Consider the following 19,406-nt stretch of genomic DNA (forward strand, 5'->3'; position numbering starts at 1 on the left):
TTGCCAGCTCCTGCTCTAGCCAAATAGATAAACAATCTTTATCACTAAATGATGTCTCCATCTTACGGTCCTCCTGTCCACTCAACCCCAGATTTACTAGCTTGGACCATCCAGAAGGACATTATACATGCCCTTTACTCCCACCCCAAGGCTGAAACCTATAGCAAATCCTAGTCAGCCAGCTGCTGATTAAGAACCTGGTGGGGAGGGAGGGGCTTCTCTTTAGGGGTTCCCCCATTCCGTCACAGATGTGAGGTCAGATGAGACCTAGTACACATGGATCCTACATTAGTTCTGGGCTTCCTTTGCCATCCTTCTCCATGCCTATCCCAGTGACACTAGGACTTGATTTCTGGCCCAACTACCATACAAGAACCCAAAATGCTTATTTATCCTGGAATTGGGTAATAAGACGCTGGGGGCCATCTCCAGTCGTCCTTATCTATATCTTGCTACTGGACCCAGATGGCTCCAGAGGATAAAGTGAGGCTGGTACCTTGCACAGCCCTCCCTCACTTAAATCCAGTTCATTTGCAAGTCATGGCATCATCTTTCTGATGTCATGGTCCTCTTCAAGAACGAAGGACAAACAACAATAAAACATTACTTACTAAAACAGTATTAAAATAAAATTTAAAACAGAGGCACCATCTATAGCAACACTACCTAGCATTAGATAAAACTATGTGTGTCTGTTATCTAAAATTTAAATCAATTTTGCCTCCTTTTTATGTCAACATTTTGCTATTTTACCAATGTGGTTGTGAATTAATAGATACTGTTTTCTTTTCTAGAGTTCCCCTTCCTCAACTAAGGAATATGATAGAAGATGTTGCCCAAATCTTAAAGTTTATGTATGGTTCTTTAAATAGGTAAATATCATATGTGTCAAATAATTAATTTTGTGACATTTTTACCAAATTACTCTATGCCTTGAGAGGCAACAGGGTATATTGGAGATAACACTGGAATTATATTACCAGTCTTACTGATCCTTCCTTGAATCATTTCTGCTCCCACCCCTCATGCCAAAATTGTTATGATTATCAATATTCACCTTCACTAACCTGGGAGAAAAAAGTCTCACTTTTATTCTTCATTTCTAAAAAGAAAGAAAAAAAGAAGTTTAAAAATTTTCCTTTGCCCTAGAGCAGGGATCTTTTTGGGGTCATGGGCCCCTTTGGCAGTCCAGTGAAGCTTGTGGACCTCGTCTTGGAATATTGTTTCTAAAAGCACAAAATAAAATAGGATTACAAAGGAAACTGATTATGTTGAAATATAGTTATCAGAAATTTTTTTTTAAGTTCATAGTCCCCAGGTTACTAGACTGCCCTTGCGCTTTGACCCTGGGATACCACTACACACCCAAAGAAATCAAAGAAAGAGGAAAAGGTCCTCTATGTAGTGAGGCAGCTGGTGTGTTTGTTAGTGGAGAGACCACTGGAATCAGGAAGTCCTGTGTTCAAATTCAGCCTCAGATGCTTACTAGCTGAGTGACTTGGGACAAGTCACTTCACCTCTGTTTGCCCCAGTCTCCTCACCTGTAATGGGGATAATAACAACACCTACCTTGCAGTGTTATTGCAAAGATCAATGAGATCATAATTGTAAAGCACTTAGCCCAATGCCTGGTACATAATAGGCATTTAATAAATGCTTATTCCTTCCCTCCCCCCTGCTTTTCAGCGTCATGCATTTTTAGACCCATGAATACAAAAGAAAGACATTTCCAACCCCTGTGTCTACATCCTTTGACTATGACATCATTGTAGCCTTCATAATGTGAGCCTCCTTCCAACAGAATTTTATACTGGCCTTTTACAAAGGGGATGGTGGAGAGCGCATGTGTTCCATCACCACCGCTCAGGAAAGACCAAAGGCCATGTGTGTATTGTAGAGGAAATTCAAACGAGATTACAGCTGATGATTTCAGTGTCATGTAGTGATGATGTTGTTCTGACTTCACATTCACATTTCTGCAGCGCGTTCTGCGAGGTGGAAAACACCGCTCGGTTGGATCATTTTTTCAACTTGTTCTTCCAAAGAGCGATTCAGCCTGAAAAGCTTTACTCCAGGACCAGCCCTCAGCCCTATGATGCCTCCAGCTCACTGTTTGTCGACACTCTCCCCGGCGTTCAATGGCTCACACTTCCTCAAGAAACCCAGGTAACCCCGGGCTCCCCAAATAGGCAAGAATGGCTTTCTTCACAAGTCCATCTTCTCTCCTCAGTCGGTTATGGGTTTGGAGGTGAGGTCAGTCAGTCAGCCAGGGAGCATTTCTTAAGTACCTTCTCTGTGCTGGACGCTGAGCTGAGAGCTGGGGATATTAGTTCAAGGAAAGAAGCCATCCTTTCTCGAAAGAAGCTGACATTCCATCAGGGAAAAAGAATAAATGAATAAAAGAGACATCTGTTGAAGAAAGACAGTTATAAAGAGAAACTAACTCTGGTTTTATCATTCTAGATTGTCACTTTTTAAAACTAAAATGACTTTTTAAAATGAGGTAATATTTCTGTTCATGCAGAATACATTATGGGGGAGCAAAGCACCCAGGAGTTTGGGGTTTTATGACGTATTGTGCTGTTAGATTAAGCTTAAATAGGACAGGAAGATGGCCTGAAGAGGAAGGTCTTTACTTAAAGTACAAACTTAGCCAAGAAGAAGAAGGAAATGAAACAGGACATATTTTATTTAGTTTAAGATGTTCAATGCAAGCCTTTGCCATCCTGTTCTAATCAATGGGGTTTGTTAATGGCCTTTCTTTTGAAGGGGTTCGTTTTGTAGTGTCCATCTAAGCGATAGACACCTTGTGTGCCTTGCACCCTGTTTTTCCATCCCCAGATGACCAGAATGCTGTAGGACTCCTGATAACAGGAGGCCCGCTCACCTTAGTCCTGTCACATCGTCCCAAAGTCCACCCCTCCTGAAGACAGTCACCATCCACAACCCCAAGTCCCCACCCTAAAACTCAGAGCTCATTTCCGCTCTTCATAGACTGCAGCCTCATTTGTTTGAGTCAATACTTATTTACCCTCTACAAGTAGGGCCACTCAGTGCCAAGCTTACAGACTTTCTTAAATTTAACAAATTCATTTCAGCATTCCATCTTTATACCTTTTAGTGGTCTTTCCCTACAAGGGGACGTAACTTTTCATACTTTGAGGGCCATGTATCAACAGGGCCACACATTGGGAATACCTTAAGTTCAACCGCATGTCTTGCTTTATCATGGAACTCACACCTCCAAGACACCTAGGCTCTTTTATCCCTGTTAGATCTGGCTGTAGCAAAAATTACCGACTATGCCATATGTTTGTCACTCTATCAGAAGCCAAGGGGGACTGAAATGTAAGGAACAAGCCTTGCCTTTTAGAAGCTTCCAGGTCTGGTGAGGGAGGCAAGATGCATCAGAAAAAAAAGTGGTAGCTAGGTGGGGCAATAGATGGACTCAAGGAGGCCTCGGACCCTTACAATCTGTATGACCCCAGTGAGCCCCAGTTTCCCCATCTCTAAGATGAAGAGGTGGGACCCGATGGCTTCTAAGATCCCTTCCAGCTGGAAGATAGATCTTTTCACAAATTGTATCACTAGCGATCAGCACAGTGCCTGGCACATCATACGTAGATGCTTAATAAATGTTTATTGGATTGAATTGATCCTGTGGCAAACAATAAAGGTGGCACATGGCAAAGTCTTCAATTGTTTGATGGATTGTTGGAGTACAAAATGGGGAGGAATAAGCAAGTATAGCAATTTCTTTTTTTAAAGAGTGACTCTTATTTATTCCTGACAGGATGTTCTGAAATTCCCCACGAGGAAGTTAAAAGCTGAAGGACACGAACGTACCTGCCCCTGATTTTTAGTCATTTGTTTAATTTTACACAACAGTCCTACAACACCTTTTATGTCTTCTCCCTCTGGCTGTGTCCAAGGTAGCAGGGGTGTGCTGGCTCTGTATCTCTATTTAAAAAGAGCAGTTCTGGATAGATGCTTGTGTTCATGTGCTATCTGGCCCCGGATAACCTGGGGTCTGACCTTTAGACCTGTTAACTCTCACAGGATGAGGAAGACATGGGCACTTTTCACAAATCATTTAGAGGTTTTACTTTGATTTTTATTTTTCTTGGAATACACTGGAGTAGGTAAGAGAAGAAACAATAACATTACATTTTTTTCTTAAAGGGTATTGGGGCCAACTAGAGAAATACTGGGGCATTAAGTGTCATATTTAAGTTGTGGGGGCAGCACACCCACTGGCCAGTGTCTGAAACTGGGAATCTCCTTCACAAAACACACACACACACACACACACACACACACACACACACACACACGAAACTACAGAGTCTGTGTTAGATGGTGAAAAAGATGGGTCATCAATGAGTATGGACACGTTAAGAGGCCTGACTAATGTTCCAGAAGGTTCTTTCATCTCGGCCAGCATTGTGTTTCCCCCAGCCCTGTAGGAAATGTCTTGGCTTTTTATAAAAAAATGTTGCCTCCCAATGAGCAGCACATTTGTCAACCAACCTCAGCCCCAGCCTCCCGGCCAGTTTAAATTTATGTAGCAAAAATAAAACTGCTTTGAACTCTCCTTACAGTTTGGCTACCTCTGAGAGGGAGTCAGACACTCTGGGACATTCTATAGCAACAAAACCAAAATCCTCCATGACGGCAGAGTTCCCAATGGTTCAGTTGGATAATTGTCCTGTGCCAGATGCCAGGGGGGCTTCATTCTCTTCTTTATCCATTCAGGCAGTCAGATCAGCATGGTTTTTGTACAAAATGCCGTGCTGAAGGGACCAGCAAGAAGAACGTTGGTATTTTACCTAAAAAAAAAAAATCTAAACTATGGACAACTACGTGGAAAGTTTTAAAGTTGTTGTACTTTGAGGACAGTCAGATTGAATGGTTGTTTGCTCTTAAGAACATTGTTTAAACGTTTAAAAAATCGGTTTATTTAGAACTCCAGGAGCAATAGAATTGCTCCATGAGCAAGTTACACTGCTTTGCATTGAGTACAGGTTGAAACCTACTTCTCTTAATTAGTGTTTTATTGATGGAGCCTGTATTTTAAAGACTTCCCAGTAATTGTTTTGTAATTGCAAAAAGAAAAAGGGCGTAGTGTTTCTTAACAAGTAACAGAGAATCAATGGAGAAATACCAATTCATTCTGATTAGTACATAGAGATTACCTACCTCCTCAGCAATTTGCCGGTGAATGTATTCCTCATAATTTTGGATTCTGTTTGTGTTGTGTTCTTTTCTTAGATGGAAATCGACATGGCATTAAGTGATCTGGAGGCGGCAGACTTTGCAGAACTGGTGAGAGAAGAAAGTTTTAGGTGCAGCTTAATGCTGATGACTGATTTGATGGGATTTTTAAATTTTTATTATATTTTTTCCAATTAATGAAAACCCACCTTTTCTCCCTCCCCTTCCCCATCCCCCCTAAAAAAGAAAGAAAAACAAAGCCCTTATAACAAAGATATGTATATATTTGTATATATAAATATGTATATTTTCAAGCAAAATAAATTTCCACATTGACTGGATCTTGTATATGTGTATGTATGTATATATGCATACATGGTCATATTTACATATATGTGTATGTATATATGCCTACATGGCCATACTTACGTGTGTGTGCATACATGGTCATACTTAACATGTGTGTATGTATATGTGTATACATGGTCATATTTACACGCGTGTGTGTACCCTGATTCCCTCACCTCTCTGCTAAGAAGTGGGATTCGTGTTTCACCTTGAATCCCCTGGAGTCATGGCTGGTCCCCGCATTAATCTGAAGTCTTTCAGGGTTGTTTGTCTTTACAAGACTGTTGTTGCCGTGTAAGTTGTTGTCCCGGTTCTGCTTAGTTCCCTCTGTATCAGTTCACACAAGTCTCCCCAGTTTCTCTGAAGCCACACTATCCTCTCTGTCACATTCAGAGAAAGGACGATGAGGCCTGACTGCGGGCCCGGCACTCTGTCCTATCCCTTAGCCATTTATCAATTGGAGAATGGCTCTTTTCCTAAGATTTGGGTTCTCTGGTTTAGAAATTAGACTTTTCTAACAGAAATGTGCTCCAAAGATTTTTTTTCCCATTTTGAAGACTGGCTTTGAAACGTTTGATGCCTTCCTCCTCCGGGCAGGCCTAGACAGAGTCAGGGTCTGACGCCTTGCCTTCGAGGGGATGGGCAGGTTTTGGGGAGCGCCGGTGCAGTCCCTGCAGCAGGGGCAGGAGGGCGGCTCCCTTCAGGCCCAGAGCCCAAGCCCTCAGCCTGCTTGCTGGGGCACGAAGGCTGGCGAGGCAGATCTGCTGAGGAATGCCAGGAGAATGGGAGCTCTTCAGGGTTAATCCATAAGGAATTTTCTTGTCCTGGCTAACAGTTATGTAGCACTCCGAAGTGGAGCCTCACAACAGCCCTGCGAGGTAGGGAGATCATCCTCTTATTTCCATTTTACAACTGAGGAAAATGAGCCCCAGTGAGGTTGAGTGACTTGCCCAGGGTCACACATCTCATAAGTGACTGAGGCAGGATTTGAACCCAGGTCCTCTGTCTCCAAAACAGCCCTCTCTCTGCAGCCCCACAGATGAGCTCTGGGGCAGTCGGGTGGGCACCTCATGGGACAGTTCAGCCTGATGTGAACATCAAGGCACCACCACAATTTTAAGTTGGCTTTCTTAAATAGCTATATAACAAAGGGACCCTCCCCTTTCTCTCTCACATTGATTAAGTTGTTAGTGTAGGTGGCACAGTGGTTAGAGCACTGGGCCTGGAATTAGGAGAACCTAAATTCAAATTCTCAATTTTAATTTAATTCTCAAATTAGGAGAACCTAAATTCAAATACAGTCTCAGACACTAGCTGTGTGACCCTGGACGAGTCACTTCACCTTGTTTGCCTCAGTTTCCCCACCTGTAAAATGAGCTGGAGAAGGGAATGGCAAACCACTCCAGTACCTTTGCCAAGAAAACCCCAAACAGGGTCATGGACAGTCAGACATGACTAATCGACTCAGCAACCACAAACAATCTGGATAAAAGGCAGCAGGGCAGAAGGAGAGAGTAGGTAGAAAACTGGCCTGGGAGTCAGCAGGAGCAGGGCTCAGATCCCACTTCTTACCTCCATCATCTGTCCCCTCTGTTCCCAGGCAGCTTGCTGAGATTCTAAGACTGCTTTGGTGGAGACAGCGTCCTCACCAAGTGTTCCCTACAGAGATCTGTGAAATAAATAGAGGGTGCTGAGCGTTTGAGGGCCGCAGATAAATAAAGCACGAATCTCCTTCACGGCACTAAGACGCCGATAGAGAGGAGAAGCTTTGTGCAAAAATCAAGTCAGTCTAAATTAGAACCTGTTAGGTGCCTTGGAGAAGGACAAGGCCTCTAGGTCAGATGGGGTCATTCCCTGCTTTCTCAGGGGGTTCAGCATCTGGCTTATTGTCTTGCCCTCATCCCCATCTCCTACCCTCACCAGGGCTTCACTGATCATGTTGATGTCTCCTCACACCCCCTGGCCTCCCAGTTCCTCAGGCTTCTCAGATCCCATGTCCTGTTCCTCCTTTCCACATTCATCCATGTACAGGGGATGGCTGTGCCGTGGATCCCGCTGACATTCATCTGTCAGGCCTTACCCTCCTGTCATCCTGTCTCTCCAGGCCTCCCTCCTTCTGAATTATTCCTCTCCCTTATTGTGGCCGTCCTCAGTCTCTCCACCCTTCCATCTTCCCTATAGCTACTCAGTTCACCTCTTAAACTGTCCTATAATCTCAAATCCCACAGCCACTTGTCTTATTATTATGCATCCCTCGCTAAACTCCAGCCCTGGATTACACCTTCCACCCACTTCCTCTGCTCCCCCTCCAGTGTCAATAAACATTAAGTGCCTACTGTGTGCTAAGCCCAGGGTAGCCTTATTGAGACCAGAGCTGTCTCTGCACCACACTGAGGCATCAGTGTAAGACCCAGGAAGGGACAAAGAAACTCTAGGAATTTTAAATCGACTGTAATGGTGTGTTGTCTTGTTTTCAGTCTGAAGATTACTACGACATGAGGCGCTTGTACACAATATTGGGATGTTCTCTATTTTACAAGGTGAGAAAACTGCTGGATTAAAACCTGAAATGTTTGTACCTATGTCATATATTTATCTAAGACTAGCCTAAAGTAACTTTTCCAGAATTTGCCATATTGGTAAATTATTTTATCTTTTTTATGTAATGTAGGTGCAATTTCAATAAAACAAAGTATTTGTAACTATACACATATAAACATTAATGAATAGTTTGTATTTTTTCTTATTTTAAAAAATTAGAAATAAGTCGAGGAGGGGAAAGCCCGTGATTTGAAAGAGCTGAGTGCGTGCAACATTTCTCTTTTGTGCAAAAGTATGCCTCGAACTTGAATCCTCCAGTGTGATAGGATATACTGCTATTGCTCATAATTTTGTTTTAAAATTGAAAAAAATTTATTAAGTCAAAATAAAATAGTGATATTCTAAATAAAGCAAATTAAGTTATAGTTAATATATATTTAATGGCACAGTGCACAGAGCTCAGGAAGTGAGTTCAAAATCAGCCTCAGACACTTACTAGCTGTGTGATCCTGAGCAAGCCACTTAACCCTCTTTGCCTCAGTTTCCTCATCTGTCAAATGAGCTGGAGAAGAAAATAGCAAACCACTCCAGTATCTTTGCCAAGAAAACCCCAAATGGGCTCACAAAGAGTCAGAACTGACTGAACAACAAATCAGGTATATTTAGTTTGTAACTTTGTTAGATTTTCCTAGTAATCTGTTTTCCTAGAGGCATCTTGGTTTTAGCCAGAATAAGGAAGTAATCTTTTGGTCCAGAGAGCCTCCCACACTTAGTAGTTGTGTGATTATAGGCAATCTACTCTGTCCCTCTGAGCCTCAGTTTCCTCATCTGTAGAGTGGTGTGCTACCTACCTGTACTTCCTGAATCACAAGACAATATACAAGTGTGAGTTGGCTTTTTTTAATTCTCTGCTAAAGCCCACCAGGTGGGGGCCTTCAGGCATGTACCTGACCTTGTGTTTAATTCCAGAGACATAACATACCTTTTTAACGTAGCATTAACAATCATAGTAGCCAGCATTTACATCTCCCTTTAAGGTCCTGAACCAAACAGCAACCCGGTGAGGTAAGGGTACAGATATTACTGGTCCCATCTTGCACATGAGGGGTCTGAGGTTGGAGAAGGTTAAATGATGCGGCCTGAGTCACCGTCGGAAGCGAGATTAAACAAGCCTCCAACCTCCCCAAGCTTTGTGCGGCAGGGAGGGAGGGGCTGCAGCTGCCTGCCCGAAGATCCCAAAGCTCTGCTGACTTTCAGGTCACAGGAAGGAGATGGCACAGGCAGGGGAGCTATCCCCCAAAAAATAGCCTAAGAAGCTTTGAGACAACTTGCTCCCACTCCACCAAGTTACTTTATGTAGGTGTCCGGCCCAGGACTTCTCCCTAGAGACGTCTGATTGCCTCGGAGCTGTTGGTCTCCTATGTCCTTAGGATGCCATGCTTAGAACTCTCCCCACATCCTGCTCATGATGAATAAATAAAAGGTTCCCTTGATGGTTCCTGTTCTGAATGGAACATGAAGTCTGTCTCTCTGACAGGCACACAGCTGGGTAGTGTTCGAGGCAGCCCCAGCGTTCTGTCTACTTTGCCACGCTGGCCCCCATTTATTTATGTTATAAATGAAATGTGAAGTTCTTTTTTTTTTTAATATCTGTTAATGGCATCCTCCCCCTCCATCACTCCTCCTCCCCTTCTCGTAGCCCCAAAATCTCCGGGTCATTTTTTTTCCTTCTTCCGTTCCCAGATACGATCATTTCCACCTTCCTAGCATCCATCCTCCTCTTTCCATTCCCAGTGCTGGGGCCCAGGGCTGGGCCCTTCACCTAGACTTTGGCACAGCCCCCCGACTGCTCTCCCAGTCACCTTTCCCCCTCCAATCCATCCTGCACACCATCGGCAGAATCAGCTTCCTAAAGCACAGCTCCGATTGTGTTACTCCCTACTCCGAAGCCTTCAAAGGCTGCCAACTCCTTTTTGTTGTTCTTCAGTCATTGTTCATCGTATCCGACCCTCCATGACCCCATTTGGGGTTTTCTTGGCAAAGACACCGGCGTGGTTTTCCTTCCCTGCTCATTTTACATATGAGGAAACTGAGGCAAACAGGTTTAAGTGACTTGCTGAGGGTCACAGCTCTTAAGTGTCTGAGGTCAGATTTGAACTCAGGTCCTCCTGACTCCAGGCCTGGTGCTCTATCTACTGCACTATTTCCTACCAAATGAAACCTGAAATCCTTAGCAGGCATTCATGCCCTCCCCAATTTGGCCACCAACTCCCTATCCAAATGTGTCTCCTGTGATCTTCCTCCATTCCAGCCACAACGGAATCATTGCTTTTCCCCAAAACACCATGGTTCCTTCACCTATAATCCTTCTCCCCCAACTCTACCTGCAGCACAGCGCAGATGTTCCCCCCCCCCCCCCCCCCCCGCCAAGCCGGAAGTCATCCTTCCTATAGCGCTTTGTGTGTGTTCATCCTCGTCATCGTACGCGGGGCCTCATCTCCCCTCATGCACCCAGAGCTCCTTGAGGGCAGTGGCCGGGCTCTGTTCACGTGGGCACGAACGCCCCGCCGTGCGAGGCATTCAGCATGAGCCGTGAGTCCTCCAGGGGCTCAGATCTAACAACGGGGATTGAGCTTTGCCCCCATGGCCTCAGGAGCAGCGGCTCCAGGGACATGGTTTGAGGTGACTTCCCCTGTGCTTCCTTCCCTTTCAAGGGCTATTTGGTTTGCAGTCACTTGCCCAAGGATGACCTGATTGACATCGCCATGTATTGCCGGCATTATTGCCTGCCCCCGTTAGTCTCAGAGCAAAGGATCGGTCACCTGGTCATATGGAGAGAAGTGTTCCGCCGGCACCCCCTTCGGCCCACTTCTGAACCAGATGCCCAAGTCTTTCGGGAGCCCGAGGGAAGATATTTTTTATTAATCGTTGGTTTGGTAAGTTATGTCTCCGGTCATTCTTAGACTCACCTCCCTTGGCCCCTCCCCGTGTCTAACCTTCTGAACAGATTTTTAAGCAAAAAGGGAAATGTAGAATATTCATCAAACCAAAGGCCTAGGATTGAAAAGCATGGTGGCTGCACTCCTTCCTTTGAATATTAGGGAACCCTGGTGAAATTGAGGAGCAGATACTTCCAGTTTCCTTTAGGAGTTTTCCCCTGGCTATTCCCGGTTCTGTTTTCTGTTTGGGTAATAGAGACAGGTGTGGCAAGGGGGGGAGCGGGAGAGTGGAAAAAGGGGCGCTGCCGCTGAAAGTAAGAAATTCAGAGAGTGGTCAAAGGGGTTGAGAGTTGTGGATAGATTTGTGTGGAGTTCCCAAGTGACTGGAGCACAGATTCTTCACCTGGGCCCTGTAAATTTGATTAGGAAAAGAAATTACATGTTGATTTTCACTGCCTTCTGATTGAAATTTAGCATTTTCTTCAATTATTTTTCTAAAACACGAGTCTGAGAAAGGGTCCACAGGCCTTCACCAGGCTGCCAAAGAGATGAACCCCTGGCCTCAGAGGTCCTGGGATGATCACAGACCTTAGACTCATCTGGTCTGCCCTCCTCCTTTCACCAATAAGGAAAGCCCAGAGCCACGGGACTTTCTCAAGGTCACACAGGCGGTGAATTGCAGAGCCAGGATGTGAACCCAGCTCTTTGGGTCCTGAGCCACGGGCTTCGTCGTTAACGGCTGTTGTCTTGCTGGGTGACCAGCAGCACTGTCAGGGCAGGGTTGGGTTGGAACTGTTTTCTGGTAGGAACCTAAGGTACTCAGTGGTCTAGAAGGGAAAGGGAAGAAAAGTGATTATTATTCACAGGAACAGGATACTTTTATAGCCAGGGGCCTGTTATATTCAGCAAAGTGAACTAGCCAGTTCAGGGAAAGCAAGTTCAGGGAGCTATAGCCTTAGCTCAGCCATGTGAAGTGATAATAATAATAATTAATAATAATGGCACCATTAGATTGGAAAGATAGGAAGGGGCCGGATTGTAGAAAAACCTCTAACTACCCCAAAAGGACTTTGTATTTGGTTCTGGAGATAAATAGGCACAGATGATCTCTGTCTTAGGTATTAAGAGTATTGGCAGATTCATTGACTAAGGCTGGATGTTTGAAATCTGGTGGAAAACTGGTTATTGCAGGATTAGAAGTGTCTGTGTTATCTTGATGTGCAGAAAAGGGGAAGAAGATAGAGTCAGAAAACTGGAGGCCAGTGAGCTTGCCTTCTGTTCCTGGGAAGTGTCTGGAGTGGCTTGTTAAAGAGGTGAGGTGATTGATGGGATGGGATCCTTCTTTGGCAGGATTACTGAAGTGGTAGATGAGGAGGGCTGGAGAGAGGGAGCCTGGCGTTTGCTTTGGCCAAGTAGCTGCTCCTGTTCTTCTGGAGAAGGTGGAGGGGACATGAGCTGGAGAGCTATATTCAAGGAGTCTTCATCGTTAACGGCCGAATGTCCACGTGGCAGGAGGTCGCCAGTGGGTCTCGATGTTTTCATCAGTGACTTGAATAAAGCCATCGATCTTCCCTTGCCCAGTTTGCAGGTGAACCAACCAGGAGGGGTCTGGCTAACGTGCTGGAGGACAAAGTCAGGGTCCAAGCTGACCTCGGCAGGTTACAGCAGAGGGGCCAAATGTGTGGCCCGTAACACTTCCAGGCATAGGCCCTCTCCGATTTTAATGTGTCGACGTATTCCTAAAAAAGAAATCTATCAATTCATGTGGTTTGCTAAGTCAGTATGCAGCCAGCAAGGATCCTCGTGTATGTGGTGATGGCCCCCCATTTCTTTTTGAGTTTGACACTCCTGGGGTGGAGCTCTGGGCAGAATCGATCCGTCAATCATTAAGCATTTATTAAGTGCCTTCGATGTGCTATGCCCTGTGCTAATTTGCTAAGTACTAGACCTGATACAAGGAAATTCAGTAGGGACACATGCAAAGTCTTCACTTGTATACAAAAAAATCAGCTTCAAGTTCAGCACCAGAGACAGGGCCAGAGAGCGGTGTGGCCAGAAAGCTAGGGGTTTTAGCAGAGGGTGGGCTCACCTTGCAGGCTCAGGCTGTAGTAAGAGGGCCACGTCTGCCAGAAGTGGGAGGTGACGACCCTTCGGTCAGGCCTCTTCTGGAGCCTTGTCCTTGGTACCATGGTTTAATAACTTCCTATATGTGTGGTCTCTGCCATTAAAATGGAATTCCTTGGAAGCAGGGACTGTCTACTTTTCAGGGACAGTGCTTTGTACGTATTAAGTCTTAATAAATTCATTCATTCATAACCTCTGAAGAGCGTCCAGAGGAGGCCAGCTAGGAGGGGGAAAGGAGAAGGAGCATTTGAAGGAAGTAAGGGCATTTGGGCTAGAAAAGGAAAGACTCAGGGCAGATGGGAGGACAGCTGTCCTCAAGTATCCAAAAGACTGACATGTGAAGAGAGATCGGCCTTGATTTGCTTAGCCCCAGAGGGCAGAGCAGAGAGTTTCACAATGGAGAATTTAAGTTCAACATCTGTCAGGGAAGACCTGGTAATAATGGGGGCTGTCCCCGAGGGGAAGGGCTCAGGGACTCCCCTTCTGGATGGGTCAGGTCTGTTAGAGTGAGGACTTGGGGGCGTAGGAGCTGGATTAAATGGCCACGAAGGACCCTTACAATCCTAAAATTCTCTCATTCTGTGAAAAGCATTTCAAAAGACCAGTCTCGCAGAAATGAAATGTAACAGAGAAGGATGGGGAATTCTACACTTGACCCCAAAGCATCAGCTTCCCGAGGACAGAATAGGGGAGGTGTGTGTGGCCAGACAATAATTTAGGTGACAGAGATGGGAAGTTCTTCAGCTCAGTGTGAGCCAACAGTGTGGCAAGAGAGCCAGAAGAACCCAATACTGCTCTGCTAGAACAGGAAGGTGGGCACCCGCTTACCCCACGGGCCCTGCTCTCATCAGTTCTTGTGATCCCAAAGAGCGTGACCAGGGTGGCCAGAGGAAAGCCTGTAGAGGATGCCCTGGGAGGGACATGACAGCTGGTATCTGAGATTGTTTGCAGCTCCAAGATTTTTGATGTGTTAGACAGTACTGCTCAACTAAAAATATTTTTCCAGGGCAGCTAGGTGGTGCAGTGGATAGAGCACCGGCCCTGAAGTCAGGAGGACCTGAGTTCAAATCCGGCCTTCGACCAAACACTTGACACTTACTAGCTGTGTGACCCTGGGCAAGTCACTTAACCCCAACTGCCTAAAAAAAAATATATATATATATATATATAATTTCCAGTAGTCCCTCACCCCTGAGTATAACTTGCCTCAATAACTGTTTTCTTACAGAAGCATTTTTTGCTGTGTGTGCTGCTAGAGGCTGGAGGATGCGCGTCCAAAGCCATTGGGCATCCAGGCCCAGATTGCATCTATGTGGACCAGGCCAAAGCCACTCTCCTTCAGTTGGAGGGAGTAGAGGCCAGCCTAGATGAGAGGCTGGCCTCTCCTTCAAACCCCTGCTTGTCTAGTGCGGACTGGTTCCTTCCCTCCTCCCGAGATAAACTGGAAAGCTTGACCTCCTCCCCTCTCCTCACCAAGCTGCAGCACACGTCTAGGGCCATTACGTCTCCTTCCAGCCGAAGAAGGCTGTTTAGTGACTACTCTCTAAAGACACGTAAGCTCAGTCCTTCCAGGGGCAGTGGAGGCTCTGACAATGGTGTGGAAGGCGCTGGGGAAGGCAGTGGCCCCAGCCCACACACGACCCCGGATCCACTCCGAAAGCAGGGAGCGAAGGAAGCTCAGAGTCCTGGGGGCGCGCAAGCCAGCGGTGCCTTGCTCAAGGTATGCATGTTCACTCGAGGCCCTCCTTTCCCTGCTGAGCGCACCTTTCCAGGGATGCCGGAGCACACCTTACTTAAGCTGGGTTGTTTGTGTGTTTGTTTGTTTGTTTTCATCATAGTTAACAGACCAGTGATTTGTAACTCAGATGTCTTTGTAGCAAGAAAGGTTAGCAATTCTGAGGGCCCGGGTGGTCCAGGAATAGTGATCCTTGGCTAAACCTGTTCCTAGATCTGTTCACTTTTCTGGTAGCCCTACATTGTGGATCAGGCAAAGAAAGAGTTGGGTTAGCAGTCTGGACAGAAAAATCCAGAGCAGAGCCGATCCTTCAGACTTATGCCTCGGTCGAGGCAAGCACGGGGCCTGGAAGGCTGCCACATGCCCAGAACTGACCCAGCCCCCATCCCCTCACAGGTGCTTTGTCACGGTTGAGGTCCTGAACAACTGGAAACTTCCAGTGACTCACTGTGAGAAAGGTGCCACCAGGATTTGGTTCCCATGGGCACAGCCCAGCCGTAAGAGGCCCTTTGTCACTTGTGCCCTGTCTGGCATCTTTCCTTTGTGGAAACACTTTTCCACATTTGTGTTTGGCTTAACCTTAGAACACCTTGGGGAGGTTAATGGAAAAATGAAAAAAAGGAGGATGGCAAAGGGAGGCCTCAGGCATTGGAGGAAGATCCGACAACGAGGGCCTCCTGGGCTGCCCGCCGTGTGAGGACAGGCTCAGGGGCATTGTAGCTGGGGCACAGGAATAGCATCAGAAAACCAGACATGGTAGGCATGAAGTGCAAATCCCAGAGTACCAGAATGAAGCCCAGAAGCAGACTCTCTGAGTTGGGAAGGTCATCCGGCCTTAAGGCCAGTGGGTCCCTCTACCATTTTTCCAAAAGGTAAGGTAGGTTTAGGACAAACAAGGATACATTTATCTCTGGAATTCTGTGATTCTTAAGTCTCAGTGTCATTATTCCCCTCGCACCCACACCTATCCTAATATTTCATGATTTGGTGAACTCCTGCACACAATAAATAATAAACTTGTGGAAGTCATTTCAAAAGTTAGTACTGCAAGGAAATCTAATGGGTTCAAAAAGGATTTGGACAGATTCCTGGGTTACAAAGCCATGTGGCTCCTAAGAAGAGCTATAGCTACTTTAACGTGGACTTTAAAAAAACCGTGCCTTCCCACAGCTCGGTACCTGGGCCTGCTCTGTGGTTCTTTACTTGGCTTTGGAATACTGAGCCAAATGTACCATGGATATCTGACTTCCTATGTCTGTCTCTCCATAAAGTCTACTGTAGTTGTTTTAGCTAAGAATAAACTGAGGCACCTAATTTAAAATAGTAGTCTTAAAAAAGAAAATCTCATTCAGTTTCAAATACCTGTCGAAAATTAGAGAGTGTTTCTGTTCAGTGTGACTATAATGTGTTGTCTTTGTGATTCTTAATGCTGTCTGATTTTGTTCAAGAGAGGAACCAACTAGATTTCGGAATACTGTTTGTTTTCCAGGCCACTAAAAAGAAAGCTACTCTTCCAAATCCTTTTCATTTAGGAAGGTTGAAAAAGGACCTTTCAGAAAAAGAAATGGAACTGTTTGATGCCATGAAGTAAGAAACATGTTTAATATTCATTTTCATTAAACTTTCTTTTGAGTGAGAAAATTCCTGAGAAAGCAGAATTCAGAAGGATATCTAGCTTTTTTAAGTAATTACAATTATGTCATGATTGATAATAGCAAGTAACGTAATCTTTAAGACACAGTTTATTGTTTCCCACCACCAAGCATCTTGTCTTATCAGTGATACTTTTTCATTCATTCATTCAACAAACATGCAGTAATTACTTGCCAAGTTATGTGCCCCTTCGCTGCATGAAGTGCTGGGAATACAAAATGAATAACCAAATGGTCAGTCGTTGCCTTCAGGAAGCTTATATTCTATCAGGCTGTAAGCAATGCAAAATGTATGCAGAGTAGATGTAGCCTGTTTGTGAGGAGCAGGGCCCTGCCAGCTGAGGGCATCAGGATGGGCTTCCAGTAATAGGTGGCCCTTGAGCTGAGGCGGGGAAATCTGTAAGTCAGAGAGGAAGGGGAAAGGATCAGAGACAGGGGGCCTTTTGTGCAGAGGTCTGGAGAGGGCGGGTCATGGACAGGGAATGGCAAATAGTCCAATAGGGCGGAATGGCAGAGTACAAGGGGAAGATTATGAGCCCCAAGCCTTCATGGAGCCGATTAGAAAGGAGGTTAAAAACCAAAGAGAAAAGTGTGTATTTTTCAGAGAGGCAGTAGGGCGCCCCTGAAGGGACAGACACAAAAGAAGTGCTTGAAGGGATGAGTTTAGCCAGGGGCGGGGCCGCACACCCTGTAGGGGAGGCTGAAGCGGCATCTGGCAGTTCTGAGTCGCTGCAGTGCTGGGGTAGACTGCTCAGATGTCCACACTGAGTTTGGTGTTAATACAACAAGCCCTCAGGAACTTCTTTTTAAAAAAAAATCAATTGGAGGGATGGAAATAGGGTAAGGCCTAGAGACGCCCAGAGATTCCTCAGTGCTTTGCTGTGTGCTTGGGGTAGCGAAACTCCAGGTTTCCATTTCTATCGGGAGAGGCTGTGGCCGAGCCCAGAGGAGAGGTCAATGGTAGGCCCACTCTTCCACAATCTGACCCCATGCCCAGCCCAGAGGAGCCAGCCCTGTTAGACGGTCCTCCTAATCCACCACCTGCCCCACTCCAAACATGCTTACACGTTCAATCAGATGACGGAGGCCTGGGTCTATGGCCTTTTTCCCTGAAGCACCCGTGGTGTAGACTGTTAACAATCATTTATCTCATAGTTCCAGTAAAGATGGTGACCTGAAAAGCTGTAGAACAATCCAGCTGTGTCACACACACACACACACACACACGGACACGCTCCTTCCATCAAGACCAGAACTGTACTAAAAGATGTCCAGAAGAGAAAGGAGATTGGGGAAGGGGGTGCACCAGGGAAGCTAGTACAAACCTCAGTAAATGGACCTCTAGCCTATGAGCACTGGGAAAGTCCACGAAGGAAGAATATGAGTAGACAAAAGAAAACACCAAGCACAATGAAGAAATAATGTGGGCTGAGAGAAACCCAAGAGGTAAACCCAAAGACAGTAATGTCACAGCAAGCCGAGCCACAGAGGGAAAAAATGGTTTAGCCAGGGGCAGGTAGGTGGTGCAGTGAATAGAGCACTGGACCTGGAGTCAGGAGGACCTGAGTTCAAATCTGGCCTCAGACACTTGACACTTACTAGCTGTGTGACCCTGGGCAAGTCATTTAACCCTAATTGCCTTGCCAAAAAAAAAAAAATGGTTTAGCCTCAACGACTACCAGAATAGTAGAAAAAATGAAGCAAGAGATCAGAAATGAAACTGAAGTAAGAGCTCTGGAGGAAAAAATTGAAAGTAGTAAAGAATTTAGAACAAAAGATGCAAATCCAAGCAGTGAACTCCCTGAAAATTAGAATGAAGACAGAAGAAAATGTAAACTTTCTGCTATCAAAAACTCACCTGGAAAACAAGTCAAGGAAAAATAATTTTAAGAATTATCAGACTTCCTGAAAATCACGACCAAACAAGAAACCTACATACCATATTTCAGGAAATTATAAAAGAAAAAAACCTAGCACTATTAGAATCAGAAGGCAAAATGAAGAATAGAAGAAAAAAATATCCTGTTTATTTGTTATTTCCTCCAATAGAATTTAAATAGTTTAAGAGTAAAGACTTTGTTTTACCTAGTATTTCAGACACCAGCACAGTACATGGCACATACTTGGTACTTAGTCAAATGCTTATTGGTTTTTTCTTCTTATTGTCTCTATAGTCTCGGAGATAGTAAAGGCAAATATGAACCAAGTGAGTCTTTAATTAGGAACCATGGTAGGAAAAGAAATATTTAATCAACTTGTATTGTTTGACAGAGAGATTAAATTATTGTTAAATGAGTTGAAATGACACCAGTATGATTTCCTCTAGTATAGACTAAACTTTAGTTTCTTGTATGATTAAAATGACCTGATAATTTGAGCAGCATCAATTAAAGGGGAAGAGAGAATTAACTGCCTAGTTGAAAGAAATTTACTTATTTCCCCTTTTTTATTTTTCAAGGTTGACATCTGGCACTGAGAATACACTTTTTCACTACGTTGCCTTAGAAACAGTGCAAGGAATCTTTGTTACTCCAACTCATGAAGAAGTAGCGCAGCTCCATGGTTCTATCCACCCTCAACTAATAAGGAATTTCCATCGCTGCTGTCTTTCTATTCGTACAATCTTCCAGCAGTCCTTGAAATGTGAGGTATGTTGGTGCTTGTTTGTGGCCATAGTTACCTTTGCTTCTCACAGTTCACAATATTCTCCCTAGTAAAGTGCTACAAGAGCAGGGATCGCTTCTCCCCTCCTTACCCCTTCCTTTCTTCCCCCTTCCCTCCAATCCCACTTTCACTACTAAATCCTTTGCAAAAGTGGTATAGATACAATCTGGCTTCTGTCCTCATTGCTGT

General features: G+C 45.0%; 1 protein-coding gene and 1 long non-coding RNA gene across 2 annotated transcripts in view; one reads left to right on the forward strand and one right to left on the reverse strand.

Moving 5' to 3' along the window:
• The window catches only part of INTU (inturned planar cell polarity protein), a 69,124-nt gene that overhangs the window by 38,647 nt on the left and 11,071 nt on the right, over window positions 1-19,406 (forward strand). The window contains exons 7-14 of the mRNA XM_027854607.1: window positions 795-872; window positions 1,983-2,166; window positions 5,272-5,325; window positions 8,040-8,102; window positions 10,818-11,039; window positions 14,395-14,886; window positions 16,391-16,488; window positions 19,012-19,201. Of these exons, the coding sequence (XP_027710408.1) occupies window positions 795-872; window positions 1,983-2,166; window positions 5,272-5,325; window positions 8,040-8,102; window positions 10,818-11,039; window positions 14,395-14,886; window positions 16,391-16,488; window positions 19,012-19,201 (1,381 nt within the window). The remainder of the gene's footprint in view (window positions 1-794; window positions 873-1,982; window positions 2,167-5,271; window positions 5,326-8,039; window positions 8,103-10,817; window positions 11,040-14,394; window positions 14,887-16,390; window positions 16,489-19,011; window positions 19,202-19,406) is intronic.
• On the reverse strand, window positions 4,134-6,086 carry LOC114037643. The gene is made up of 3 exons (XR_003568473.1): window positions 5,739-6,086; window positions 5,200-5,322; window positions 4,134-4,829 (listed from the first exon to the last, which is right to left on the reverse strand). It is a non-coding gene; the product is annotated as an uncharacterized LOC114037643 (long non-coding RNA).

The sequence above is a fragment of the Vombatus ursinus genome, unplaced genomic scaffold (assembly GCF_900497805.2).
Source record: "Vombatus ursinus unplaced genomic scaffold, bare-nosed wombat genome assembly UNPS02010461.1, whole genome shotgun sequence".
In the NCBI taxonomy this organism is placed as follows: domain Eukaryota; kingdom Metazoa; phylum Chordata; class Mammalia; order Diprotodontia; family Vombatidae; genus Vombatus; species Vombatus ursinus.